This window comes from Mustela lutreola, chromosome 10 (assembly GCF_030435805.1).
Source record: "Mustela lutreola isolate mMusLut2 chromosome 10, mMusLut2.pri, whole genome shotgun sequence".
Lineage (NCBI taxonomy): Eukaryota > Metazoa > Chordata > Mammalia > Carnivora > Mustelidae > Mustela > Mustela lutreola.
In genome coordinates, this window is record NC_081299.1 from 11645008 (window position 1) to 11657097 (window position 12090).

At 59.1% G+C, this 12090-nt stretch overlaps 1 protein-coding gene across 11 annotated transcripts in view; it reads left to right on the top strand.

Moving 5' to 3' along the window:
* Positions 1–12090, top strand: part of CROCC (ciliary rootlet coiled-coil, rootletin) — a 46773-nt gene that overhangs the window by 16219 nt on the left and 18464 nt on the right. For all 11 annotated transcript variants that reach the window (XR_009345067.1, XM_059135798.1, XM_059135799.1 and 8 more), the window contains 12 exons: positions 947–1183; positions 1637–1733; positions 2660–2743; positions 3150–3383; positions 4083–4282; positions 6057–6239; positions 7082–7226; positions 7900–8046; positions 8308–8538; positions 9280–9473; positions 9743–9870; positions 11019–11188. Coding sequence is in view for 10 of the 11 variants with exons in the window: in XM_059135798.1 (XP_058991781.1) it covers positions 947–1183; positions 1637–1733; positions 2660–2743; positions 3150–3383; positions 4083–4282; positions 6057–6239; positions 7082–7226; positions 7900–8046; positions 8308–8538; positions 9280–9473; positions 9743–9870; positions 11019–11188 (2050 nt within the window). In the remaining variant the exon portion in view is untranslated. The remainder of the gene's footprint in view (positions 1–946; positions 1184–1636; positions 1734–2659; positions 2744–3149; positions 3384–4082; positions 4283–6056; positions 6240–7081; positions 7227–7899; positions 8047–8307; positions 8539–9279; positions 9474–9742; positions 9871–11018; positions 11189–12090) is intronic.

The window sequence follows — 12090 nt, forward strand, 5'->3', positions numbered from 1 at the left end:
CTCCCCGGTCCCCATTTCTCTGGTCCAGATGCTTCCCTCCCTCCCTGGAGACAAGTGGTATGACCAATTTCCTTCATGACCTTCCAGGCTTATTTTATTCAAGCAAATACAGCAGATCACACACACACACACACACACACACACTCTCTCTCTCTCTCTCTTTCTCTCCCTCCCCTCCCCCTTTGCTCCATACTCTTGGTGGAATTTCATCTTTGTGTTCTTGAAGATTCTGTCTTCACCTAATAGCTATAAGTGGGAGGTGGCTCCGTATCAAACTTTGAACAGCTTCCCCATTTTTCTTGGCTACAGAGTATTCGCCGAGGGGATATACCAAATTTATTTAATAGTAGCCCTCTTTTGGGGTGCCTGGGTGGCTTAGTTGGTTAAGCATCTGCCTTCAACTCAGGTCACGATCCTGGGGTCCTGGGATGGAGCCCCACTTCCGGCTCCCTGCTCAGCAGGGAGTATGTTTCTCCCTCTCCCTTTGCCCCCTCCTTTTTTGTATTCTCTCTCTGTGTGTCTCAAATAAATAAATAAAAATTTTAAAAAAGTGGTAGCCCTCTTGATGCACATTTAGTCTCTCCCCAGTATTTCTTCCATGAGCAGTGCTACAGGGGATCACCTTGTGCACAGGTCCCCTTCCTTGCATTGGGGCCATATCTGTAGGATCAGCTCTTATGGGTATAGTCGGTGGGTCAAATAGTCTATCCACTTATAATTGTCAGAACTCTTCCTAATTGCCCTGTGTCGTGGTTACACCCACTTACCCTCCTGCCACAGGGCCTGTTTCTCCACAGTCTCACCTGCATTGTGTGTTATGTGCCTTTTCTTTTTTCTTTTTTTGCCAACCTGTTAGTGACATCCCACTGTAGCATCCTGGGATAGTTTTAATTTATCCTTAGGAGCTTGCCCGCATCCCATGCCTATCCCGTGTTCTCTCCACCAGAGACCTGCTGCATTTGGGAGGGGAGCTGGCCCGGACCTCAAGAGCCATCCAGGAGGCGGACCTGGGGCTGAGCACCGGCCTGCAGCTGGCTGAGAGCCGGGCCGAGGCGGCCCTGGAGAAGCAGGCGCTGCTGCAGCTACAGCTGGACGAGCAGCTGCGGGACAAGGTGCTCCAGGAGAAGGAGCTGGCCCAGCTGCAGGTGCAGAGCAACCTGGACAAGGCCAATCTCAGTGCCAGGTGGGTGCCTGGTGGGCAGCACAGGAGGTGGGCTGCCCTGAGCAGGGGGCTTCTGGGGATGCAGGGAGGAGCGAGTGCCTGTTCACTGGCCACAGGCCTTTCTCCCTAGTCTGCCCCAGTCACACCCTTTGTGACAGAGGGAGAGACTGAGGGGGGGCTCTTGCCCAGGGCACATTAATGAGCAGTTTAGCTGCTGATGCTAGAACTTGGGCTCCTCGCTCCAGACACCTGGGCGAGTCCCAGTGGTAAAGCAAATGGCAACCTCCTTCTCCTTTATAGAGGATCAGCCTGAGCCGCAGAGGGGAGGGACTCGCTCAAGGTCACACAGCCAGGGACGAGGATGCTAGGGTCTCTCCCTGAGGTTTGGGAAGGCATGAAGGACACAGAGCTGGTGGGTTTGAGGAGAAGGTGGGGCGCGTCTTCCCTTCACCTTGGTTACTGCCCTTCCTCCAGAGTGACCGAGCTGGCCCTGACAGTGGAGCGCCTTCAGAACCAGAATCTGGAGAAGGATCGGGTCAACAAGGCCCTGAGCGAGAAGCTTGAGGCCCTGGTGAGATGTGGCTGCCCCTGAGATGTGGAGGATGGGATCGAGAGATAGACCAGACCCCTGGATGAGGGTCATGCTTGCTTGGGCCACTCTTAGCATCCTGGGTAGGCTCAGTTTCATCCCTCATTCACTGACCCCTTAGTGCGTGCCAGGCTTGGTGCGAGCCCCTAGTGCGAGCCCCTAGTGCGTGCCAGGCTTGGTGGTGAGTGTGTTCGCCTCCTTCATCCTGTTTCATCCTCTCAGCAGCCCTGTAGCTTGATTCCCATTACACAGATGAGGGAGCTGAGGCCAAGGGGAAGTACTTGCCTAGTCTCAGAGCCAATGAGGTGGGGCTTGAACATATGCCTGTGCCCTGCTAGCCCAGGGCTCCTTTTCTCGGAGCTCGGCTGCCTTCCCCCGAGAGGGACACCCTTCAAGGGTACTGCTGGGTTGGTTGGTCATCCTTCTGTGTGGGGCCTGGCCTGGGTTCTTTTTTTTTTTTTTTTCTTTTCTTTTAAAGATTTTATTTATGTATTAGGGAGAGACAACACAAGCAGGGGGTGTGACAGATAGAGGGAGAAGGAGAAGCACGCTCCCCTTGGAGCAGGGAGCCTGATGTGGGGCTTGATCCCAGAACCCTGGGATCATGACCTGAGCCAAAGGCAGATACTTAACCAGCTAAGCCACCCAGGTGTCCCATGGCCTGGGTTCCATGTCCGGCTCTCCTCCAATAGTCTGTGTGACCCGTATGGCGACACAGTGCCCCTCTGGGCCTGGACTGTTCAGTGGGGGCGCTGGGGCTGCTACAGGGTCTACCAAGCGCTGGCCTGTGGTCATGGCCTTAGAGATCTCCTGATGGGCAGGGCCTCCAGGAAGGGAGAGGACAGGGGAGCTTCAGACTGGGCACAGAGCCTGACCACCGTTTCTTCGTCTCCCCGACATCACTCCAGGAATCCCTGCGGCTCCAGGAGCAGGCGGCCCTGGAGACAGAGGACGGAGAGGGTTTGCAGCAGACCCTGAGGGACCTGGCACAGGTGTGAGGTGGGAGGGAGCCCTGTGCGGGGTGGGGCTCGGCCTGCCGGGAGCACCGCCGCTCTGGTGGCCTTGAGCTGAACTGCGAGTGGTTGGGGGCCCTGGGGACCCAGGCTGCTGCTGTTGGACACTCCTGTTGGCTGAGCCTGGCCTCTACCCTGAGGGGAGCCCCACCCTGAGAGAGGAGGCCCATCGGTGAGAACGGCCTGATCACGGCTGGGTGATACATGGGAGACCTCACCGGGGTGCCGAGGGCTGTGAGCCAGGAATCGGGAAGACCTGTGGGAAGCTTGGAATGTGCTGCGGAGTGTGCGAAGAAGCCGGACACCTGGCCCCGGGAACCCACTGCCTCGCCTGGGCCAGCTAATCCGTGGCCCCCTCCTCAGTGTTCACCCTACCCCACCTCAGGCGGTGCTGTCGGACATGGAGAGTGGGGTCCAGCTAAGCGGCTCTGAGCGCACGGCGGATGCATCGGACGGCAGCCTGCGGGGGCTCTCGGGCCCCAGAACCCCCTCCCCGCCGCGGCGTTCCTCGCCGGCCCGCGGCCGATCCCCGCGCCGAGGCCCATCCCCAGCCTGCTCCGACTCCTCCACACTCGCCCTGATCCACTCTGCCCTGCACAAGCGCCAGCTGCAGATTCAGGTCGGAGGGGCCCCAGGGCCATCCAGGGCGGTGCCAGAGTCCTGGGGGTTGGGCTTTGGGCCACTCAGGGCGGAGCCAGTGCCCTGGGGGTGGAGCCAGAGTTCCGGGGGAGGAGCCCGGGCCTGAGTCCTGGAGTAGAGCCAGAGCCCTGAGAACAAGCAACTGAGTCAGGACCCATGGAAGTGACCCAGAGCGAGGAGGCAGATCTGAGCCCAGAGTGGGAGGTACTTGGGCAGAGGGCGGCGGAGCCTGGGGCAGAGCTAGAGCGCTGGTATAGAATGGAGATTACTGGACAGACAGAGCCAGGACCCCGGAACCGGGAAAAGGCCGGGTGGGGGCGGGGGGCGGGAATCAATCTAGGATCAGAAGAGCTGGAGAACTAGGGACAGCGAGGAGTCTGGGGGAGAGTCAGAACCCGGATGCAAAGGGGAGGGGCCTGGGAGCCCCGGGGTGGTCAGAATCCGGGAGAGGACAGAGTGTGCTTGGTGGTTTGTGTGGGGCTTAAGTCAGAGTGGCCAAGGAAATGGAGGCTCCGAGCCATGGAAGAGCGCTCTAAAGGGCAGTGGGGGCACAGTAACCGGGAGTGGAAACCTAGTGTCGGGCCTTAGCCCCCCTCTCCTGGCCCAGGCCTGGGCTGCAGAGTGGACTGGTTGAGCGGAGTAGGGGGCTCCCCCGGACTCAGCGGTTCCCATGTCACAGGACATCCGTGGGCGCTATGAGGCCAGCCAGGACCTCCTGGGCGCCCTACGGAAGCAGCTCAGTGACAGCGAGAGTGAGCGCCGCGGCCTGGAGGAGCAGCTGCAGCGTCTGCGGGACGAGACCAGTGGGGCCACCCAGGCTCACGAGGATGCCCAGCGTGAGGCCCAGCGTCTGCGGAGCACCGTGGACCTTCTGAGCAGGTGCCTGAGAGGTCAGAGGTGGGGGCCCGGATCTCATGCCAGCCCGATCCTATAAGCACGTGGTCATCACTGGCCCTGTATGTCTGTTAAAATTCAATTAAGCATTATGGGGGCTCCTGGGTGGCTCCATCGGCCAAGCATCTGCCTTTGGCTCAGATCATGATCCTGGAGTCCTGGGATTGAGTCCCGTGTGGGGCTCCCTGCTTCGCCCGGGGTCTGCTGCCCCCTGTGCCCTTTCCCCTGCTTGTGCTTTAGTAAATAAATACATAAAATCTTATCTTTAAAAAGATCTTACATATTTATTTGACAGAGAGAGCAAGAGCACAAGTCGGGAGACAGGAGAGCAGGAAGCAGGCTCGCCCCTGAGCGGCAAGCCCGATGTGGGGCTCCATCCCAGGACTCAGGGATCATGACCTGAGCCCAAGGCAGATGCTTAACCGACTGAGCCACTCAGGTGCCCCCAGTTAATCATTTTAAAAAGTAAAAGTTTAGTCCTTCAGTTGTCCTCGCCACATTTTAAGTGCTCGGTAGCCACACACAGCCATAGAACATTTCGATCATCTCAGAGAGTTCTATGGACAGTGCTAAGAAATTACCTGCTCTTACCTGCCTGGTTATTTTTGTGTTTTGTTGTTGTGGTTTGCTGTGTCTCTTCATAAATGTAACCGCAGAGTAAAAATTTCCAAAAATGAAGGGAAAATAAAGACGTGGGCCCTCGTTGCAGCCTAACCCATGAATGCACTAGTTCTGCTTCCTGTGGTGCTTCTGGGTAGTGAGGCAGAGGACGCTCCCCATACACCTGCCGGGTGCCAAGCTCAGTTCCAAGTGCATTACGTGTCTTAGCCCAGTTAGTCTCCCCATCAGACTCACGCCGTTCGGAGCTGTGACCGTCCCGAGCTTGAGAAACTTGTCCAAGCTGACACAGGGGTGTGGCTGGGGGTAGAACTTGGAATTCACGTCCTTCTGGAAGCAAAACCAGAGCTTCCCATGCCTTGGAAGGAGGGCATTTCTGTAGTCGTGTACACAGTGAGCACCTCACTTTGCATTGTGCTGTTTTGATGTTGTGCTGTGTGGTTTTTCTCACGTCCTGCCGACCTTAGTGTCTAGTACACACCCAGGTTGTCACTTCGAGTGAAGAGGTAGGGGCCACGGAGACGATGCCAGCAGTCAGTCCTCAGCTTGAGCTGAAAACCCCAGCTGGCTAGGAAGGAGGGGTGACAGACACACTCCCCACCCCCGCTTTGTTGTGACTGCTGGACCTCGGGGAGAAGGCAGCACTCTGAAAATCTCGAGTTCCCGGTTGCTGCCCTGTCCCTCCACTGCTGGCTCCCACGTGCTGCCAGCCTGTGCAGCAGGAAGGGTGGCATCTGGGCACACTGAGCTCTGTCTCCAGAATCGTGGGGCTTTGGAGGGTGGAAGAGCTGTAGGGGTATCTCCTTGTCCAATGGACTGGCACTGCCTGCGGGTCCCAGGAGCCTGGCCCGGCCTCTTCAACCTGGTGGGGTTGTTGGAAATAATGCCAGTGCCTCCATCCATCCTGCTGGGCCTCTGAGCTGGGGGGGTTGGCTGTTGGGATGTCGCCCTGGGGAAGAGTCGGCTCCAGGGAGATGTGGATGAAGTGAGTCACCCATGGAGGGGGGCAGGGAAGGCTTCCTGGAGGCACGTGCCTTAGAGGTCGGAGGCTGTGGCTGAGGCTAGGCCCGCAGCTTGGCCTCCTTCCCTGGGGAAAGCAGCCCCAGTGTCCCTGACAGCACTCCCGGCTCTGGTCCTGCAGAGAGAAGGACAGCCTGGCCTGCAGCCTGCAGGCAGCCCAGCAGCAGGCCGAGGAACTGCGGCAGGAGCGGGAGAAGCTGCAGGCGGCCCAGGAGGAGCTGAGGCGCCAGCGGGACCGGCTGGAGGAGGAGCGGGAGGACACCGCGCAGGACAGCACGCGGGCTCGCAGGGAGCTGGAGCGCAGGTCAGTGGCTCTTGGTCTCCTGCCAGGGCCACTGAAACAGACCGTGGGGCTCCCAATGGTGTTCCTGGGGGCTGGGGTCGGTGGGGGCAGACCCACGCCCCCTGCTGTCTGGAGGAATCTCCACGGCACCCCTCTGAGGTGAGGCCTTCCCACCAGCCCCGTTTCAGGCAACAGGCTCAGACATAGACTCACTTCCTGGGATCAGAAGACCGCTGTGAGGTAGGGGTGGGGGTGGTGACAACAGTCAGAGTTCGGATGACCGTGGTAATAGTCATATTGTAAATGGCAAGTTACAGGAATAGTGTTAATAATAATATTACCAAGTGCCGGACACCATTTTAAGCGCCGACGTTCCCTTGTTCAGGCCTCATGGTAACTGTGATGTAGGACCTGTCGCTGTCCCCATTTTGTGGGTGGTGAAACTGAGGCACAGAAGGGTCATGTAATTTGACCAAGGTCCCACAGCTAGTTAGTAGAAGAGCCAGGATTTGAACCCAGGCATTCTGCCTTCAGCGTTAACCTCTTCACCGTGCACGCCCTGCTTTCTCCTCTGAGGCGTAAGTCGTGGTGCTGGTTAGTACCTCGTGGTACTCGGTATCATTCATGTTTCTACCGGCTGTTGGAGGGGAGGTATGTCAGGCACTGTTCTAAGCACTTCGTGTTCAGTAGGTCCTGTATCCTTAAAACAGCTTCATGAGGGAGCTGTTACCCCATTTTGCAGATGTGAAAACCGGGGTCCAGAGTCACAGAGCCCGAAGCAGAGGGCTTGGCTGTTCTTTTGAGTAAGGCTCTGGCCTCCAGGGCTCCTGTCTGAGGCCCAGCTGGCACCCTCTGTCCCACAGCCACAGACAGCTAGAGCAGCTGGAAGGGAAGCGCTCGGGGCTGGCGAAAGAGCTGGTGGCCGTGAGGGAAGCGCTGAGCTCTGCCACGCTGCAGCGGGACATGCTGCAGGCGGAGAAGGCCGAGGTGGCCGAGGCGCTGACCAAGGTGGGACCCTCGGGGTGGCACCACCACTAACCCGTCCCTCCCCCAGGGCCCTAGGCCTTCTCACTCTGGCTGCAGACTGACCCCGGCGCCAGGCTAGCCTCGGGCTGAGCCCTGACCGCAGGCTGACCTCACACCCCAGCCACAAGTGACCTGCCCTTTATTCGTGGTCCTGTCCTTACCTTTCGACACGCTCCTGGGCCAGTGCCTGTTTTTCAGGTCAGCCCGTCCCATCTCCAGATGCAGGTCCTGGGGACTGTGGGAGCCAGGGGCACTGTCCTTGGTGGGTGCCTGCCCACCCCATAGTCTGGGTCCTGATAGTGCCCCCCTAGACCCCACTCTGAGGGACCCTCTGGCCCTGGCCCTGCCCTGCACGACCTGGGGTCCACCTGCTCCCACACAGCTTTGCCATGTGTGGCTTTTGCGTAACTTCGAAGGCAGCAGGCCTTCCTCACTGGTAGTTTTCCGTCTCATGTCATGTCTTCTCTCACCCCCCCGACCCCACCATCTCGGAGGGGCCCCCTCTCTCTGCCTCTTGTGCCACCCCACACTCCTGCCTCCATCTGTCTACCTTCTCCCATCTCCCCGTCTCCGCACGTCTTTTCCTGCTTTTCCCCGGTTCCCTTCTCTCTCCGCCTCTCCCCTCTGACCATCCCTGGCCGCCCTGGCCTGGCAGGCGGAGGCCGGCCGCGTGGAGCTCGAGCTCTCGGTGACCAAGCTGAGAGTAGAGGAGGCCTCGCTCCGGGACTCCTTGTCCAAGCTGAGCGCCCTCAACGAGAGCCTCGCACAGGACAAGCTGGGTCTGAACCGCCTTGTCGCCCAGGTAGGCTGGTGCCAGCGGGCGCCCCCCCTGCCCCGGTGCCTCTCTCCTTGTACACCTCTAGCCCTGCACCTGTCTTGGTTACTGCCCCTCTGTCCACACGCCCGAGGGACCACCCTTTCTCCCCATGGGCCCTCCCCTGGGGTGGTTGGGGTGGGTGAGTGGTGCAGAGGAGGGGGCATCCTTGGTCCTGGGTGGGACCCCCTTCCATAGGTGGAGGGGCTGAGCCGACCTGCTCCTTCTGCTGCCACCCGGCTGCCGCAGCTCGAAGAGGAGAAGGCCGCCCTGTTGGGCCGGCAGCGGCAGGTGGAGCAGGAGGCCTCCTTGGCGAGGGAGGAGCAGGAGCGGCTGGAGCAGCTGCGGCTGGAGCAGGAGGTGGAGCAGCAGGGCCTGGAGGGCTCCCTGCGGGTGGCGGAGCAGGCCCGGGAGGCCCTGGAGTTCCAGCTTCCCTCGCTGCACCAGGAGCGCTCCCGGCTGCAGGAGCAGCTGGCCCAGGTGGGTGTGGGAGCAGGGCGAGGGGGAGCAGGTGGGAGGGGCTTTCAGGCTCCCAGCCCCCTGCGTCAGGTGCTGGCGTAACTCCCAGGCCTAGGAGCTTGATTCTGGGTTTATATCCAGCCCTCCCTTTCCTAGCTGGGAGCCTTGGGCAAGCTACCCAACCTCCTTATGCCGCAGTGTCCCCCTCTGTAACATGGGGCTAACAGTTCTCATCACAAAGGACTGTTCTGAAGTGTGCACCGTGTAAGTACTTGGTAGATGGAGACCTCACTGCTCAGTAAGAATTCAAGATATGATACCAGATAGAGAATTTTTGAATTGGAATCTTAGACTGTAGAACACAGCTGGAAGGCACCTTAGGGCTTTAGGGATCCAGGGGCTAGGGGGCCGGGGTTCCTGGGAAGGGGCTCTAGGGGATGGGCCATGGGGCATCCCCTAGATGGGGAGCAGGGCTCCAGGTCTCCACTCCGAGTCTGTTTTGTATATTCAGCTCCTCCAGAAACTTACCCCCAAACTGCGTGAGGACGCTTATGTGCTTTGGTACAAGTGTACGTTGCGGGTCCAGAGAGGGCTGTGACTTGTCCCAGGCACGCATAGCACGTCGGGGTCCAGCCTTGGCTTGAACCCAGGTCTCCCACCTGCCTGGCCAGGGCGGGGTTGGGCTCAGGCTTGGAGTGCTGCTTGGTGAGCAGCTGGGAAATTCGGGGAGTGGTGCTCATAGTGCCCGGGGTTGGGGGGCAGCTCTCCCGGCAGCTGAGCGGGCGGGAGCACGAGCTGGAGCAGGCACGGAGGGAGACCCAGCGGCAGGTGGAGGCGCTGGAGAGGGCGGCCCGGGAGAAGGAGGCGCTAGCCAAGGAGCGGGCTGGCCTGGCGGTGCAGCTGGCAGCTGCTGAGCGAGAAGGCCGGACCCTGTCGGAGGAGGCCACTCGCTTACGGTAAGGCCCTTGGGCTCACCACCACCCTGAGGGTCTGCCCGGGGCCGCACTGTGACCAGCCACACCCTGGCATTGGTCTGCAGGGATGGTTACTTAGGACCCAGGCTTGCCAGCATGTCCTAGCTAGGGGCCCTGGCTTCCTCAGGGAGCGTGGGCCTGGCTGAGCAGGTAGGTTGGCACCTGGCCCACGGCTGGCCACGCCCCGGGAGTCACCGTTTCCTGGGGCCTGGGAAGCTGAGTCCCAAGGCCTCGGATTGTGTGTGCTGCAGCCTAGAGAAGGAAGCCCTGGAGAGTAGCCTGTTTGAGGTGCAGCGGCAGCTGGCGCAGCTTGAGGCCCGCCGGGAGCAGCTGGAAACCGACGGCCAGGCCCTGCTGCTGGCCAAGGAAGCCCTGACCGGTATGGGGGGATCCTGAGTTGGGGGTGGGGAACTCCAGGCTCCAGCCCAGGCTGTAACCTGTCAGGTCCTGGGGTCACCAGAAGTTGGGAGTACTGGCTTTGGAGTCTGGCTGACCTGAGTTCCAGTCCTGCTGCTGCCACTTAGATCCGAGCTTTCTCTGGCAAGCCCCCTCCCTCTCTGGGCCACAGGTTTCTCATCTGACAGTGAGCAGTGCTAACACTCACCTTCTAAGGCTGTTGCTAGGATGAGGCGAGAAAAGCACGGGAAGACCTTGGCACAGTGCCTGGCTCGGCCAGCGGTGGCTGTTTCTCGTCACCAGGGCACTTAGAGAGGTCTGAGTTCTCTGCAGAGCCGTGGACTCTCTCAGCCCAAACCCCTGCACAGCCCTGCTTCCCTCCACGTTCCCTGTCCAGTATCTGAACTCAGGGCTTCCTCTTGCTCAATAAGCCTTGAGTAGGCATCTGCTTGGGCCACAAAAATTAGCTTTCCCATCCACATCTCCCTGGGCCAGACAGAACCAGGAAGGGAAATGCCGACAGAGGCTCTGGCGGGCTTCCTACCCAGGAGGTGGCTTTTAGATTGTCCACAGTGGGGGTGGCTTCCCCATGGTCACATCCATTGGTGCTGACAGCCCACCAAGCGCGTTTGTAGCCATCAGTCATGCGAGGAGATGCTGTATGGAAAGCTGTTCGGCTTTGGAGAATTGCCTGTTTCCTCTGAGCCTCCACTCCCTCCTCTGTAGGTTGGGCACGAGGTCAGCTACCCGAGTGTTACAGTGAATCTGCAGTGAGAGTAGCTCCCACGGGCTCACCCAAGAGTCTGAGCCCTCGTAAGCACTCAGTCCTTTATGGGGGTGATTGTATTTTGCTAACCTCCCTATCGAGGGAGTCTTCCCCTCATGTCATTTCTTTCCTTTGATGCCATTCTGGCTAGATAGGGAGGGGGGCGGGGCCAGTGGAATCATGTGGCAGATGGGGAATCGGGCCCAGGGAGGGTGAGAAGCTTCTCCAAGGCAGCTCAGCTTAGATCCCAGGTGGAGCCTCTCCGCTCTGGGATTCCGCCCACATGGCTCATCTGGCTTGAGTCTGCTGGCCCACAGGGAGGTTCTGACCCGGGCGTGTCGCCTCCTCCCGTCCCTCCTGTGCAGGGGAGCTGGCAGGCCTACGGCAACAGATGACAATTACAGAGCAGAAGGCAGCTCTGGACAAGGAGCTGATGGCACAGAAGCTGGTGCAGGCTGAGCGAGAGGCCCAGGCTTCTCTCCGGGAGCAGCGGACGGCCCACGAGGAGGACTTGCAACGACTTCAGCGCGAGAAGGTTTGGGCAGTTGGTTGGGGCAGGCAGGGCTCTGAACCCGTGTCTCCTCTGTGGCCTCAGAGAACTTATTCTTCTCACTCTGCATCGGTCCCCAACTCTGTGAAATGGAATTTCATCTCTGTTCCAGAGACCCTAGGGGCAGCTGAGAGAAGCCACTGGTTATGCCTTCTCAAACGCACGGTTGCCCAGGCCCCACATCGGGTTCAGCCCTAGCGAGCCTGATGCAGGTGATCCAGAGCCACAGTTGGGAAATGCTGACCTAACATACAGTAGGAAAGCATATTCATTTGCTAAGAAGTGCTGTCTGCCTATGAAAGACCACTCTGGAACCTGAGCACATAGAAGGACATAGAGTCAGGTTACTAGAAGACAGAACAGTGCTATCTAAGAACACTGGTTCTAGAATTTCATTGCCTGGGTTGGGACCTGATCTTGGCCACATCCTGGTTAGGTTCCCAGAAGGGCCTTCCCGATCTGTAACAGTGGGGACAATGATGCTGTAGAGTATTGTGAGGATGAGGCGGGGTCATCCGTAGAAAGTGTTTAGCATAGTGACTGGCATTTCATAAGTTCTCCACTATTATTATGGTCCTGAGATACCGTCCAGAGCAGGCCTTGGGGCAGGGCTGCATCTCACTTCTTGGATTGGGGCAGGTATGCATCTCACTTCTCCTGCAGGGGGCAGCAAATCACTCGCAGAAGGAGCACTTGTGTCTACTTTTCACTAATTGGTGGGGCCTAGGGCTGGGGGCCAGATACCTGCCTGGGACCCCGAGGGGGCCTATCTTTCTCTCTGGGTTCTACCTACACACCCGGCCACCCTCTAGGGAGCCAAACTCCTGTGTCCTCTCTGACTCCTCCTGTGCCTTCTGACTTGGCCTCCTTTTTTTTTTTTTTAAAGA